Source organism: Lampris incognitus, chromosome 3 (assembly GCF_029633865.1).
Source record: "Lampris incognitus isolate fLamInc1 chromosome 3, fLamInc1.hap2, whole genome shotgun sequence".
NCBI lineage: Eukaryota > Metazoa > Chordata > Actinopteri > Lampriformes > Lampridae > Lampris > Lampris incognitus.
The window spans coordinates 86,410,468-86,427,913 of record NC_079213.1 but is presented as its reverse complement, the minus strand read 5'-3'; the positions used below and the strand labels follow the sequence as shown (position 1 = coordinate 86,427,913).

Sequence of the window (17,446 nt, the reverse complement as noted above, 5' to 3'; positions counted from 1 at the left end):
AGGTAGGAGATTTACAAAAAGAGCCAGACTTACAGCCAACCAACACAACATCAAAGCTCAGACCAACACGTTGCCGACACCCTCCCAACAACCGTCAGCACGGACATATCATAAAACCTCAACGACCCACAACACACTTTGGACACAAAACGACAAAAGGGCTCACTCCATTCTGTCAGGGAGAGCCCCCTTTGGTACTGGTGGTACATTCCCAAACCCATTCACCTTATCTCTAATAGGTTAAAATTGTTCAGCATCACCAAAAACAACTTAAAAAAAAAATCAATGGAAACACTTTCTGAAAATAAGCTGGGGACAAAAGCTACAGCACTAAAACTGCACTGCCCAACTCCAACCAAGATTTGATTGGGAAGTCAACCTGACACACAAGCAGGAAAAGTTATGTTCTCCAAATGTATGAAACATCTGACTGTGGGCAAGTCCTGTACTTATCTAGTGTAGCCTTGTCTTTAAAAATGCATATTTCTTGTGATAATGCATGTTGGGTGGACAGTGAGCACTGGAAGCAGATGCATACACTTAAAATCCACACGTTCTGAGGTACTTCTGAATCTCACAGCAGAGGCTATTACTCAACCACATTTGGATGGATTGCAGGTAGCATGTTCTAGGGTCGGCTTTTCGTTAAAGAGATTTTGGCTTCAGATTTTCACAAACTTGATTGGCTGACAGGATACGGGGTGATCAACACACCTTAATAAAACACATGTAGCTGTATGAGGATAAAAACATAGAAAAAAACTTAGCACCATTTGAGGTCAGAGAGACAGATCAGTTTACAACCTGTTTTGCTGGTAGCACCGTCAGCCATTAAAAAAACCCAGAAAAGCAATACACAGACAGAACACACACCAATCAACTGCACAACACTGCAAAGAGCGGAGATATATACACCCAAAGACACCCCCCCCCGCAGACACCCCCCTCTACAGCAGCAACGTTAAGCAGGTAATAAAACATTTTTTCCTAAGAATGATACTGAGGTGGTTTACAAGGTTTATATGCTGTACATGTTGAGAGAAGAGTCTAATAATCAGATATAACTTCCTTATCAACTTTTAATATACATACATTGTTTATAGTCACTGACAAACAGATACCAGAGTAGCAATGAGGTAGGACGGTGAGGCTAGATGAAGTAGAACTGGTTTTTGTGGATTGTATACAACCTTACTGCAGAACTTTGAATGCTTGGAGCTACTGGAAGAAAAAAAACATATATATCTATATATATATATATATATATATGAACCTAACAAGGTTTCCCTCTCATTATTTTCATTTGTACTAAGTTTGACATTGTATCTGTTGCTTTAACAGTAATACATAATCTTTTCAGTAAGCTGGGAGAATGGTACGATGTAGCTGGTCTGGTTCGGTGTAGGGTACCTTGAACATCATTCCCCTCTATTAACCTGTCAAAGTTTAACACAACATCTGCTTCACTTGTACAGATTTGCTATTTTCTTCCCACTACTCCCCCCCCCCTTAACATCCAGTCCTTACCACCATCGTTGCACTAGAAAGACAGAGGTGTTCACAAGACTGGGTACCGAGCTTTTAATGGTGATGTTCTACAAAGCCAAAGCAGTTCATAGCAACTGTCCAATGGCTCTGCTGGTGTACTTAAAGAGTATTTGTTACTAATATGATGCTAAATCCAAACTGGTTCTCAGCATCTGGCTCATTCCATCGGATAAGGGCTGGTCTTACAGATGCGGAGACATCTAGCTATTAATAAAAATACTCTCGTATATTTCTCATCAACTGAAGATGGTTTCAGATCAGGCTTTATCGAGTTTCAGGCAGCAACCAGCCTTAGATAAACAGCACAACGTTTCAGGTGAATAGGTCTAATAATACTCTAAAACCCGTTTGAACCACACCCCCTTATTTGGCATCAGAAAAAACAAGCAAACAGAGAAGCACGACAACAATGGCGTGTCACAGAATTTCAGCAAGGTTGGTTCACACAGCAAAAAATTCAACAAAAAAACCATCTAAAAGCATTTACTGCATGTACCTTTCTATACATGCTAGATGTAAACCCCACATGTATCGTTTAAAACATGCTAGTGCGTAAACCTCACATGTTGCTTTATACAGAAATGACAAAAAGGACACCATCTATAGGGATACATTTTTAGGAAACAAAAATATATAGCTATTATTTCACTTTTACGGTGGCTTAAGATTCTCAATGCTAAAACCTTGGCAAGGGCCTTTTTTTGTGCAAACCCAGCTGATTCCTAGATCAGGTCAGCATCCCCCATTGTTACCTTTATCTAATTCAAAGCTTTGGCTTACCAGCACCACTCCTCCATAAAAAATTCACTATTATCGATACATAGCGCACATATATACACACCCAGCGTCTTGACACATTATGTTAAAGCACAAAATCCAGTCAATGTGCACAACTGCTAAAGATCTTTAGACTGGAGAGTCACAAAATTGGGAAATTTACCAATAAGCCAAGAAAATGTACAGTCACGTTGTTGGACTATTGCGCCATCCGTTTGCACGGGTAACCGTTTCGACTTTTGGGCAAGAGCAAGTTGTGTTGGAGTTTTACAGTCCAGTTTCTGTGGAAGTGTCTGGACCATCCTAAATTTTCTAAAAATAATAATAAACGAGTGATGGCGAGTTGGCACGTGAGAGGCATCTTTGATCATACTATAGCCCATCTCTCACTCTTCCCTTACAAATCAACAAACCAGAACATACTAAGGTGCTTCATAACAACATGATTGTTGGGCCTCATCATTCTATAAAGCCAAAAGAAAAACAAAACGTTTTGGACGATTACGACAAATACTTTTCTTTCAGATTGGAGATACTGTTCAGAGGTTTAAAGTGCATTCAATGATTTGTGTTGAGCTAGCTATCAACTGCATCTCAACTGCTAAAGTACAATGGTTAAACAAGACAAGAATTCTTGTATAATTTCACTGCAACGGGCCCTCAAAAATTAAGGACAGAGCCCTTGTGATACTTAGTGACTAGTCTATGTTTTGAATGCAGTATGACGTACAGGCTCTATCCAGATCAGGTGTTAAGGGGAGCCTTGTTTCTCATGTCGGGCATGGAGATCACTTAGGCTAATGATAGGAGGGACATTTCTTCTCATTTCTTTGTGGATGCCAGTGATCTACATTTGGATACAACATCAAGCTTAAAGCCAACAAGTTTTCTGACAAAACAACATTAAGGTAAAATGAAACAAAACAAACCGTCAGGTTAAAAAGAAGAAGAAATTTACAATGTCAGTTAGATAACATCAGCCAAGAATAGACCATAAACTTAAAATGGTAATAAGTATCTGAACTAAAACTGAAATATCTGTTTTGATGAAAAATAAAAAGATGACTTTTATGTACACTGAAACATCTCCAAATAGCCTATATATGGTATCTTAACAAAAGGTTGATCAAACTGTAAGTAATAAAAAAATTTTAAAAAAAAAACAGACATACAGAATGACAGACAGACAGAGAAATAAATCGACTGATAAACAAGATTCTAGAATGTGAGGAGGAGAGGCTTGATGGGCAGCTCTGCAGCAGATTCACAGTTAGCCACAGCTAGGTCACAGTTGAGATTTCAATCTGCAGCATTTAGTTCCAGTCTGCAGACATCCACACAAACCATTTGAGATAAAAAAAAAAAAAAACAGCAGAGAATAACAGAAAACAACAAACACAAAAATAGATATGAAAAAAGAAGAAATTTTTCAAAGTTCTGATGGCATGGCTTGCAAAAAGTTGTCACTAGGGCAACTTTACCTTATTTCCCTCAGCGGCATGGCTTAAAAAAAGAGGGGGTTATTATGGGGTGGAGCAGGCCAAGACAACCCTTGACAATGAAGGACAGTGCTCCAGACAGCTTTACCCACAGCTAACACTTCTTTCACACGAGGAATGACCTGAGCTGTGCCCAATTGTCCCGATTTCATTCCTCGACAGCTTTATCCAACCGACTAACAAGGGGACTTTGACCGCAAATGATGAAGCTCAGTTTGATATAATGGCGTCAATCAGTGTCTAGCCATCTCTTACATTCTCACAGCAAAGTGCAAATGAAGCATCACCACATTAAACGTACTCTACATTTACAATCACAGCTTACTAGAGAATCCAGGGGCACAGTGGCCTCCCGTGATTGCCATATCCTTTATAAGGCCTTTCTGGGTATATCAACTGTACCACTAAAACTCCTTGAACAGTCCCATGATCTGCAAGGGACAGCTTAGATTAAGAGTAAGACTAGAACATCACATCTGGTTACAAAGGTTTTCCTTTTATGAACGGTTAATGGTCCTATTGGAGGTTAAACAATAAAGGACCCGTTTCTGTGAAACAAAAGAAAAAAAAGTGGGAAAAAAACAGCAAGTAACAAACCAATTGACTCTACAGGAGAATCCCATTCAAACACGCCCATAAGCCCTCTTTTTAAGGAGGTTATGCTAAAAATCTGGATCTCAGACTGACAGACCACCTACTCATGATTAATCTCTTGGGGCAACAGAATATCTCTGCAATATACTATATGGCTGTTACCAATTAAGACTTGTGTATTTTAGACCCTGTGGGGAAAGTGCTTCAACAAGTTATTCACCCAGTTCCCATTCAATGCATAGTACCAATAACACACACTCGTATCCCTAGCCATTTAGCAATTCAGCCACTAAAACAGTTACCCTCCACATCTTAGACCACATGCAAGCTAGCGTCATCGTCAATGCAACATCTAAAGCTTTAGAGGACTTTATCAAGGGAAACAATCACTTATTTCTCAAGTGTTTAAAGATCTCAATTATGTTCTGACACAGAACAATAGTGTAAGTGCAGATTATTTTCTTTTTAACGATCACATTTAATAATCTCTGCTTTAACAAACACAAACATCTCAAAAACAAACAAAACAAAACGTTCTCCATACCAGTCCCACTTACAGCTTAGAAAAAATAACCAGCTCTTTTGACTCAAGCTCCGGCTGGAGTGGTTGGTGGGTAAAGCTGTCAGTCAGCCAATAGCCCAATGGGGTGCTAAGGAAGGGGATGGTTGGTCTACTCAACAGATAGAGAAGTATATGTAGTTGATCCTGTTTCGATCCAATTTTGACAGACAAATTCAATTTGTTGAACAGAGACACACCCCTTCCTGAGATTGCGACAAACACCCCAGCCATCCCATACCAAGTGCCCCTCTTCTTTACACAGCTGTCCACGAAGGGGGGTAGGGCTGGAGTGCCAGCATGACAACGGTTGATTACTACATGCCATCATAAGTGAAGTTCTCCATCTTAACCGTCTGCCTGATGAGCAGCTTGGATTCCCGCCGCTCCTCATTCTTGATGGACTTGTTGATGTCCATGATCTTTTCACAGATGTATTTGTTCACTTTGGACAACCTCTGTGTGATCTCCGCACTGTCAGCTGTTTCTTGAGAGACTCGGTCATAGAGACACTCTGTGGAAAGAGCAAGGGTTAAAAAAAAAACAAAAAAAAACAAAAAACAAACAAAAGCAACAACGAAAGGAACAAAAGCTGTACATTTAAACGGAAATTATCTTATAACAATGGTTATAATGGCAAGGTCTCATGGAAATTGTCAGTTGTTTTTCCAAGTTTTTTCATATTTCTTTTTTTTTTTAAATAACACATGCCCTCTGTAATTACACTGACTTCAAATTGCTAAAACATGAGTTCTGGGTGACAGCCTTACCTCTAACTATCTTTAGCTTGCTGGGAGAGAGTGGAGGTTTGGGCAGAGCATCTTTCTTTTTCTTGGTAGCAACTCCGGTAACGCTGCGGTTCTTCAGCGTCTCGGTGCCCCAGATCATCACAGCCAGATTCTTGGTGAACTTGGAATCTCCCTGGGTCCGCTGTAGTTGGTGCCACTTCTCCTCCTCTACCCAGATCCCTCCACCTAGGTGTACCTGAGGAGGGATGGAAGTGAGGACAGTCAGCAGACCAAGTACACCATGCTTTGTAGTGTGTATTGGTGTCATCGTCAAAGAGAAGAATTTTTTAAAATATTTTTTTGGTCAGCACAGTGCCAGCAGAGATAAGAACACCAAGTAAAGTGTTGCTAGAGTCAACTTAGTATGGTTTGTTTCATCAGTGTGAAAACAAGGGTACACAACCCCCGTAACAGGCTACAGTGACTACACCCCCACACTGGTCTGAAACCACTAAAAGATTACAATAGACAAGAATAAATCAATGGTAGATTTCATCTAACCAGCTCCTGTTCAGCTTAAATTAGAAATCCCAGGAAGCACAAAACTCACCAGCTAGGATACATAAAATAAGCTCAGGCCACTGAGTGCTTGTAGGATGGATTATGTTCACTGTGTACCTAGCCTGTTGCAGCTCTCCACACACCGCTGCAGCACGTTGCATAAGTCTGCACCAAACAGGGGTCCAAGCCGATTGCCATCCTAGGCAGCCTGCCCTGGGCATTCTAGGTGAGCTAATGCAGCAGAGAGCGTATGTGACTCTCCTGTCTTCTCTCCTCTCTTATCACTGCAAAGTCTTTAGGCTTGCATCCAAAAGGCTTTTCCCTGTGCAGCTAATGTGCTTTAGGCAGACAAGATTTTCACTATCCCTCAAGTTAGACAAGATTTCTCCTTGCCTCCCACTCTATCTCCTCTCCCATATCTCTCTCTCTCTCTTTTCATTCTAGGGCTAACCTGTCAGTCACTTTAAATTCCTCTGGTGCAAATAATTAATATAGGGGCCCCTGATGTAGGAGAGCTCTAATTTGCTTGTGTTCTTCACGCTTGAAGTGGTTGCAGGCCCTGGAGCTTGTAGTACCAACCCCCCCCGTCATCAGACACAGGACACCGGCTGACTTACAGCAGTGAAGAGAGCAGAGAACCTTAACAGGCTAATAAACACTGATGTTGATACCGGCTGGGCTTGCACGAACAATGATAATCTTCTCAGCCTTGTTTACCCACTGAGGTAGGGCAACAGTGGGGGTGGGGTTTGATTTCCTACAACAGTATGCTCCCAGGTCTGTATGTGTGAGGTGAAAACAGCATTTCCTATGAAAATTGGGTTACTTCTGGTCATCCACAGGCAAGGAGCAGTGGGGACACAGGAGAGGTCAGCCAAGGAATTTATTGATATTAATTTACAGGACTTAACCTTGGAAAGAACACGGAGGAAATGTTGAAGAGAGAGGAGGATAATTGGTGAACAAAACAGAGATGACCACCTAGTAAGAAAGATGGCAGGAGTAAGGGGGAGGGATTATGAGGTGAAGACAGTGAGCGGAAAAGGTTGAGACATAGGTGTTGGTAAAAAAGGTTATTAAATAAAACAGTAAACAACAGGTTCAGTGAGACTGACCTTCCCTTCATTGCAGGTGTACACTGTTCGAGGTGAGGGTGACTGGCTGGAGCTGGCATTGGCTTCTTCTCTGCATGCCTCCTGGGCCTCAACTGTGGGCTCCACCACTTCCGCTTTGATTGTCTGAGTGCCATTGTCATGCATTGGCTCTGGAAGATGATACACGGGAGAAGATTAATGTGATGCAAGACTGTGCCAATGGATATTTCAGTCACAGTTTGGCATATGTGGGGAAGCATTTATCAATAATTGGTAAAATATCAATGGAAGATAACACCGCTTGTCTTGTGCATTGGTTATGTCTGCTGTGTCTGTATGCTAGTTTCCATAGAGGGATTAACAAAATTCACCTCATCTTAAAACATAATAGTGCCTAAATATATCTGCTCACATGCTTCCTTTTCCCTAGCCAGCTAGGTTTTGACTCCAACAGTATCAAACAGCATGTGGCCAGGGAGTTTTCTGGTCTTTAGCCTTGGACCGGTGCCTGTCTGATTGCTTCCCAGCTTGGGGCTAGGCTTCCCGGCGCCTCGAGACAGCCTGATATTCTAGTCCAGTAGTTAAGCTGGCTTGATGGCAGGCCTCAATAAGCTCTTATGTAGCTGATGAGTTTTAATATTGGTCAGTGCACTATATCCTCTACCCTATAGCACCATGGGGTGCTCTAATCTTTAGCCTGTCCATTAGATGGTCTAACCAGTAGCTTGGTGCCTCTATGTGGCCCCACAGTGGGGCTGAGGTTAACACCAGGAGCTGGCAAGGCTAACACTTGGCTTACTGCTGTGCCCAAAAATGTAATCAAACTCTCCTCTTCATCTGAGACTCAACATACAGAAGCAAAACAGATCTACCATACAGATGGGTCACATTGCCGCGTTTGGTTTTTGTAATGTCATTCATAAGCTGAAGTGAGAAAGCAAAATATTTGTCTAAAAGGGAAGACAATGTTTGCAATGTTTATCAGTTTTAAATAAATGGCTTGTTTGTGGAATAACCACTGTCTGGCCATGAAATAGTAGGAATTAAGTCTGAATACCTCCAGTCAGTGATCAATCTTCACTGCTGTTTATCAACATTGGCCTCCTTTACTGATACTGATACTAAGCTTTCCTGGGGATACACAGCCTTGCTGCTTCCTTTGTGACTATATATGAACAATTACTCTGATTCTGATTACTTATCTGATTCAAGTCCAAGCCATATCCATTGCAGCACAGAAATAGAGCCTTGGTCAAGTCAAAGTCAAGTTCAGTTTTTGTATGCTATGCATATATTCATAATTCATAGGTAGTATTCAAAACACAGATTCAAAAAAAGAAAAGGCTCCAATGAACTATTTTAGGAACTTTTTTTCTCTGATCTTTGTTTCACAGCAATAAATGTAGTGAAATTGTTGCTTCTTTATTCCTTTCAATAAAATAAACACAGCATATTCCAGTGCTAGCTTATCCATGCTCATGAAAATGCAAAAAAACAAAAAAACAAAACAAACTTCAGGTCCTTAAGAGCGATAAGTGCAGTATACTGAGTTGAGTAAAAAACAAACAAACAAACAAACAAACAAACAAACAAAAAATCAAAAAAACAACACCAAAAAAAAAAAGAGGACATTAATTTGTAGACCAATATTCATTAGATCACTTCCCAATCATGGTCATTGTATTTTCTGGCTGTAGAGATTGGGCACTTTGAAATTGCCGAATCTTGTTCCTTTAGATGCCAGATTTTTTGTATGCATAATATATATATATATATAGAGAGAGAGAGAGAGAGAGAGAGAGAGAGAGAGAGAGAGAGAGAGAGAGAGAGAGAGAGAGAGAGCTTCTTTTTTTTCCGGAAACCGTCAATGGTGCTGATAAAAGTGCTCAACAAATGAGGAGCGGAATATCAATATAGATGTAGGGGAAAAAAACTTAATACATGGTAATAAAAGCTTGTTTCGTGCGTCGCGCACTCATCAGCTGCTAATTAGCTTATACTGCCATCTATTACAAGTTTTTTTCCAGCATATATATATATATATATATATATATATAAAACACATTATGATTGGACTGAAGTTATTAAGATCTGTGACACATTCTGCCATTTTTTCAGTTTAACTTTGGGTGCAGGCTGCAGAAACCTCTGTATGTGTGTATGTGTGAATGAGTGAGGTGAGTGAGTGACAGAGCGACCAGGTGCACATTGTATGTCCATTTTCTCACCACTTCCCAGTCTCATGAGGAGTACGTCCTGGAGCCTCCTGTTGAAGTCTCTCAGCTCTTTGACCTCTGTAAGCAGGCTGCCATAGTCCTTCAGCTTCTTGGCCTGTTGCACCAGCTGCCTGCGTGTCCTCTCCAGCTCCTGCTGAAGCCTCCTCATCTCCTCTTCCTGCTGCCTGTAGCTGTGGACCAGCTCTTCATACAGGACTCTGGGTACCACAGCTGTAGCCACCTCAGATACACAATCCGTCTCCACCTCCAGTTCTTGTTGTTGCTGCTGCTGCTGGTGATGATGTTGATAATCTGCCTCCATGTCCTCCTCCTCATCCTCCCCGTCCTCTTCTTCTTCAGCCAGTCGGTCCTCCTCCAGGTCTTCTTCTCCCTCCATACAAGAACTGGCAGCATTTCTTTCCAAGCGAGCAACTACTGCTGCCAGGCTCTTGGAGGAGTTAGACATGGGGCGTCCTTGGTCCAGTGACACAGCCTGTGGGAAATAAAAGAGAAAGTTAAGTTAGGCTAGAGAAGAAGATTATGTAATTGTACTATTAGGTGGATGCAGGCCTCTTCATATCTGATGGAAATTAACACTATTTTCCTCATTCTTGCAGCAATGATGAAATGCAATTTCTGACAAATTATGTGACTAAAGGTGTTTTCATTTCATGCTTTGAGTGTGTTAACACAAAAACAACCACATAACATTCTAGAAGTGAGAGTACAGGCAGATTGCACAACAGTTTGTTTTGTCTGTCTGCTGATGAGTGTTCTGGCTATCTTAGTAGGGAACTGGGAGGAGTGGAGTCATAAGGTTCTTTGATGAGCCGCTCAGAGGATTTGTCTGTGAAAGGGCAGCTGTCCAGAGTGCTGAATTTGTGTTAATCCAGCATATGGTAAAAATAGTGTGGGGGATATTGGGCACTGGCCAAGCTTTTACTAAAGCATAATTTTATCATAAATGTATCATAAATGTATTCCTTGCAAATGTCAATGAGACATTTTTGCTGCCAAGGTTTGACACAAACAAGCACACAGACCTGTGCATACACACCTACACAAATAGCACTGATACCAATTTCATAGAACAAAACTTGATCAAGAGTACTAACTTATGTACATTGCTAAAATGGTAATCATCCTAATAATTTTGACTATACTACTTTATGCTTGGGTCGGGGGAGTATAACGGTAATACAGTAACACAGGGTATTTAAAAATGACAACAATATCCACTTCAACACCTACATAAAAGATATCTTGTGTTTTTTTATAAAATGAACATCAGTTTGTTTAAACTATAAGCCAACTGTTCATCCATTCACAGTTTATAACAGTGCACATGTGCCTTTTTGGTCAGGATACAGAAAACTACATACATTGATGAGCCAAAACATTATGACCACTCACAGGTGAACCGAATAATGTTGCTAATCTCCAAACAAGAGCACATGTCAAGGTCTGGGTAAATTAGATGGTAAGTGAACAATCAGTTCTCATAGTCAACGTGTTGGATGCGGGAGAAATGGGCAGGAGTAAAGACCTGAGCAACTTTGACACGGGCCAGACAACTGGGTCAGATCATCTCTGAAACGGCAAGGCTTGCGGGGTGCGCTCGGTCAGCAGTGGTGAATACCTACTTACAGTAGTCTGAGGAGGGATAAGCCTCAAACTGGTGACAAGTTTGTGGCTTGTCCAAGATTCTGATGATTCCCGATTTTCAAGGAACAGGTATTTCTCCTGTTCCTTTTTAAAAACTGTACTTTTACTCTTTATTCGAGTATATTTTAGGGCCAGTAATCGACTTTTTACTTCACTACATTTGCCATTTATACCTTCGTTACAAGTAGTCTGCTCAAAATGTGGGGATTGAGTGTCGGGGAGGGGCGAGCAAAGAGCACCTGTACTGCAGTTGCCAAGTTGCCAAACAAGCACCACCCGATGATGATGGAGCAACCAGATCAAGAAGCAGGTTCCAGTAACAATCCCTGGACACATCTAGCCACAGTTTTCATACCAAAATCAAAAACGTTACATGATGAAGTGCTTGCCATGCCTCCCGAAAAACACAGAGATCGCTGCTTTAAAAAATTATAACCTCCGCAAGCACATCGAAGTTGCATATATTGTGAAAATGTAGTTCGTAAGCTAACATCAGTTATTTTAATTTTCATGTGTCACGTTAATCTTTGATGTTATGATAATGACATTAACTTGTATTTTTATGCATGCTCAATAATCCAGGTGAGGAAACCACAAGAAGTTGAATCAGTTCATCTGGACACGTTTACTGTAAGAAACGTTTCATCACTCATCTAAGTGCATCTGACTGGCTGAGACTGTGTCAGTCTCAACAAACAGCAGATTACCCCAACCTTATAAACAGACACAGTACAAACCATCTAAACTAGGATAGTTGCCTAACAATCAAAACCAGTGATCTGCTGTAATAGCTGCAATAGCCATGGTCATTAACCCGTGCTATTTCAGAGGATAGCACGCGTTAATGGCCACGGCTATTACAGCAGATCACTGGTTTGGATTGTTACACAACTACCCCAGCTTAGATGGTTTGTACTGTGTCTGTTTATAAGGTTGGGGTAAACTGCTGTTTGTTGAGACTGACACAGTCTCAGCCAGTCAGACAGTAGAAAGTGAAGTTACCGTGGCTACCAGCTCCACTTGTGAAGAAGACTTTTTTTCAACCATGAAGCCCAAAAACTCAAGATGAACTGGATGGCTACCTTGCATGCTTCTCAGAGAAAATGGATCTTCTGCACTCCTTTCCTGCACTCAAGAAACTCTCCATCAAGACAAACACGGCGCTACCTACATCTGCAGCTTGTGAGAGATTGCTCAGTTGTGCTGGGTGCATCTTCACAAGCAGAACAACAACACTGGGGGACAAAATCTTTGAAAACCAGCTTCTGCCAAAGCTCAACAAAAAGTTCACCAAGTGATCCTATGTTCCACATGGGGCTGTTTTGCTCTTGCGAGATTTGGGAGTATTTTGCAGCATTTATGGGACATTGTTTTGCCGAGTTAATTTTACATTAAAAATACAAATTACCTTTAGTTTGAAATGACAAACTCAATGTTAGTGTCAGAGATTTATGCACATATTATCCCAAATTAGGGCATGTTTCTTACAAAACAAGGGGGAGATGGGATTTTCACTTTGTTACTATTAGTATGTTCAAATATAAAATAGTTCACCTAGTGATCTGATTTAAGAAGGAAAGTCCTACAGGGAACTGTTTTGCCTTTACAAACACATTTTGGCAACATGCATAGATGAAAGAGATGGAAACTTCATATTGCTGCTGTTTATGTTGAATGGTTATCTTGTTTATCTTATCAGAGTTTACTTCATTTATTTTGTTCTCAGTGGAAGAGCTACAGAGAAAAGCAGTAGAAAAGACAAAGAAATTGGGATGTCAATTCTGTTTTTTTCAAGCAAGTTCATTTAATTTGTCTACTCTGGGAAAGACAGATAAATGTAGAAAGAGAAGGGTGGGTGAGGCTATCCTTTATTATTTGATTAGCCTACCTGCTCTACTTCATTAAAAAAAAAGTTTTATTTTTATTTTGCACTGGCCCGCACACCCTAAAAATATTAAAATAGAAAGTAACGTACTTTAAGTAATTTATTAACCTGGTACTGTTTTACTCGAGTAAGTTTCTCAAATGGTAATTTTCACTTTTACTCGAGTCATTTTTATGGGAGTAATTGTACTTTCACTTGATTACAGATTTTCAGTACTCTATCCATCCCTGCCCATTTGGTCCAACCGACAGAAGGTCTAGTGTGGCACAAGTCACTGAAAATATTATTGATGGTAATGGGAGAAATGTGTCACAACACACAGTGCATCACACCCTGCTGCGTAGCCACAGACCAGTCAAGAGTGCCCATGATGACCTCTATCCACCATCGAAAGCACCTACAATGGGCATGTGAGTCTCGAAACTTGACCTTGGAGCAGTGGAAGAAGTTAGTTTGGTCCAATGAGTCCTGTTTTCTTTTGGAACATGTGGATGGCCGTGTACGTGTGTGCCGTTAACCTGGGGAAGTGATGGCACCAGGATGCACTGTGGGAAGACATCAAGCAGGTGGAGGGAGGGTGATGCTCTAGGCAAAGTTCTGCTGGGAAACCCTGGGTTCGGCCATTCATGCGGATGTCAATTTGACACGTGCCACCTACCTAAACATTGTTGTAGAGCAAGTAAACCCCTTTAAGGGCAATTCCTGAGAGTATACCCTGAGTGGCCTCTTTTCGCTGAATAATGTACCCTGCCACACTGCACACATTGTTCAGGAGTGGTTTGAGGAACATGATGAAGTGTTCAAGGAGTTGCTCTGGCCTCCAAATTCTCCAGATCTCCATTCCAATACCCAAATTCCCCTCAGGAATTAATAAAGTATTCTGATTTCGATTCTGATCTCAATCTGATTGAGCATCTGTGGGATGTGCTGGACCGACAAGTCCGATCCACGGTGGGTCCACCTTGCAATTTACAGAACTTGAAGGATACCACAGGAGACCTTCAGGAGTCTTGTAGAGTCCATGCCTCGGTGGGTCGGCACTGTTTTGACAGCATACGGAGGACGAACACCATATTAGGCAGGTGTTCATAATGTTTTGGCTCATCAGTGTATGTTTCACTTTCTGTGTATGTTTCAGGGTGGACCTTCACAACTAACTGTAACAGGTGCTTTCCCCAAAACAACTAAATAGCCTACAAACTGGACAGCATACGATGGAAAACTTGTAATGGTGTGGTGGCAATATACACAGCCAAAGAAATGGTGTTATTTCTCATGGTGGACCAATAGTCATTTATAGCCATAATCCAAACAGCTGATCAACTTTATCAGCTGCCTGGGAGGAAACTCCTTTCCAAAACATCCATTCCAGACTTGTATAACAAAGTTTGACAAGATATACATGTGGATTCGTGAATTAACAACTGTAAACAATGGCTGTGCTACAAAGACAGCTCCCTCCAGTCCCCTCCAAAGTCTTGTTTTAAAGTCTTTTACTTTTAAAGCTGGTAATACTGTAGATCCTAGTAATATTGGGAAACTGATTGACGGTATGAAAAAATGTATACCGCCAAAAGCTGAACCCAACTTTAAACTATAATAGAATTATGGAAAATATAGTATAGACTTGTTAGTGTTTGTCTATGAAATGCCATCATCCGGTCAATTGTTAAGTTTTTTTTAATCATGTCATTAGTTGCAAACAAACTCTCACACACTGTCTAACTTACAATTATACCCAAAATAATTTATTTGCGACATCGGTGCTAGACCTTTATCATGCAAAAAAATTGTATCATTAACAAATTAACATTGTTTTGGAAAAAAAGACCTAAATAACAACAACTAAATAAACTGGTAAGTTTTTGATATCATTGTTACTCACGTGAAGCATGAGGACCATCTGAGCCTAGTTGAGGACTGATAACCATACAAGCCTTCAATTACACACAAACTTAACCACCCATACACACCTGTTCAAATGAGTTATGACAGCACCGGTATCTAACTTTGTTGGTCCTACCTTTTTATGTCGGAGTGGCAGCCTCTCCTCCCCAAAATGGTTTTCAAAAGATTTTCCTGAATTCTTGTTGGACATCTTGGGAATTTTCATCTTCTTTTGCATTATACTGTCTTCAAATTCTTCTACCGTCTCTGTGAAATGCAGAAATAAAACTTGGAACAGACTTTGTGGTAATCTGGTTCCCAGGAAGCCATAGGAGGACTCTTTGTGGCCCTGAAAATCCGTTTTAGATACCTAGTGAGCCTTTGCATTCATCTAAGTCATTTAAGCAAATGATGGTCAGGCTCTTCATTGCAAACGTTTGCTACATTAAATCTCCCTTAGTACTCTGATGATATTCAGTTAGCCTAGATTTTTTTTAAAAAGAAAAAAAGGGCAGCTTTCACAGCAAATAGCCACAACCACTCTTGCGGGTTCATGAAGCACTTTAACACAACTGACACTCGGAAGGATTTAAGATCAGTTAGATCTTCAAAACCACCCTGTTCAGATTGGAGGATTAGTAATGTAGCTCAATACTCCAGCCAGGAAAACAGCCGTTACTGCAGCCATGCAAGACATGTCACTTTGGTACACCATTGTGGATACACTGAAATTAAACTGATAACTTTTTGAGATGGTGCTTATATCATAAGCACCCAATTAATACACTGAAAACAAGAATTATAAGTGCGTCTTACATCTTGCCATAACTTAGTACAATGCGCAAATCGGCATCCACGAAAGCTGACCAATCAATACTGCACCTATGGCTTTTCTCGTTTTTCAGACAAACAAATGGAATTGGGGGGGATTAAGACAATAATGTGTTCACAACAATACAAATTAGTGTGCGGGCGCAGCTAGCTCGCGAATGCGTCAGCTAACTGGCTAACACGGAAAATAGCTAGTTAGCTAGCGTTAGCTAACATTTGTAAACAACCGGTGTGGACGACTAACGTCGCATGACACGTATTAAGCGGAGCAACGAGAACTAACGTAACAACAGATTTCACCGCTGTAATGACATTACGAGCATACAAATTAGCAACCAGATGACAGTCCACGGCTAACTCGCTAACTTAAACGATTCTAGCTTGCTAACTCGCTAGCTAGCCGCAAAAAAGGGACATTGTTGTGATCGGTGACAGATTCACCATGTCCGTGTCTTGACAGGTCGGACAAAAGGACGCGCACTTACAGTTTTCCGAGTAACATCCACATCATGGTTGATTTTTTTTTAAAAAGGACAACGTTATTAGAAAAACCAGCGAGGCGTTGGCCGATCTACTTACCTGCAAGGGCAAGGATCTGTGCTTCACACGGCTGGCCTGCGTTGCCATTCTCCTCAGTTCTGTGAACCAGATACACCTTCTGATGATCAAAATCACTTTTGTGCAGAGGTCTGAAATCTGTCACGTCTGAAACGGATAACGCGTAGCACATGTCGTCTTCCAAGAACCGAACAAAAGCATACATTATTTACTTTACTTTGGTCCTACACTTTGGATGTGGTTGACAGTTTTTCCTCTACAAGTATTAAAAACATATATACACAAAGGGGGGGGTTAGGGAGGGTTTCTGCGTTCGGCTGCTCTTGTCTGGTCCACATCACCTCACTGGGGTTCATCATCCAGGCATGAGTAATAGAAGACGCATTACCATATCTCGATTAACAAATCTTCGAGGGATGCTGATTATTTTGTTCGGAAACATAACACATAGCATTTTTTAACCGTCTTTATAATTATCGTGTTCTAATTTTTTTGTTTTATTTATTTTAAATAAACATTTTTGGCGAAAAAAAACTAGCAAGGTTCACGTTTGCGTGTGTGGGTGGGTGTGTGTGTGTGTGTGTGTGTGTGTGTGACTGAATAAAAAAGTACCTAATGAATAAAAGTATTCAACTTTGTACTCGCTAAACTTATGGAAATATTTGCTTTTCAAGCATTTTCAAAACTTTTGATTCACGACATTGTAGCATTTCCATTGGTCTGGGACATTAACCCAATCAATACAAACACCAACTGCTCAATCCCTCTGTATCGTCTTGAAGCGGTTTCAAGGTACCACCGAGAACAAAGCCACCGGGACGATTACCTGCCGGGACCGAGCTGAGTTCACCGGGTCTGGTTGTCCATGTGTGTGGCTAATGTTTGCCGGTGGGTGTACAGTTTTCAACAGCTACGTTTCACAGCAGACAGACTTGAATTCATCTGCTTGAGTGGAACTCTTCGTTATTGTTATAAAACAGTCAGGCGGTTAAACAATGGGATGAATTTCTTTGAGTTGTTACTTTAATGGAGAGCATCACGGTC

The 17,446-nt window shown here is 40.9% G+C and overlaps 1 protein-coding gene across 2 annotated transcripts; it reads right to left on the bottom strand.

The window, feature by feature from the left end:
* Positions 1-5,294: 5,294 nt before the first annotated feature.
* On the bottom strand, positions 5,295-16,607 carry bend5 (BEN domain containing 5). 2 transcript variants are annotated; one of them, XM_056276566.1, is made up of 7 exons: positions 16,424-16,607; positions 15,150-15,280; positions 9,909-10,069; positions 9,589-9,809; positions 7,382-7,530; positions 5,748-5,961; positions 5,295-5,491 (listed from the first exon to the last, which is right to left on the bottom strand). In XM_056276566.1, exons 1-7 carry the CDS (start codon positions 16,605-16,607, stop codon positions 5,295-5,297), a joined length of 1,257 nt encoding a protein of 418 aa, XP_056132541.1. The 2 variants fall into 2 exon arrangements, with proteins under 2 accessions (XP_056132541.1, XP_056132540.1); XM_056276565.1 differs by having other exon boundaries at positions 9,589-10,069.
* Positions 16,608-17,446: the final 839 nt, after the last annotated feature.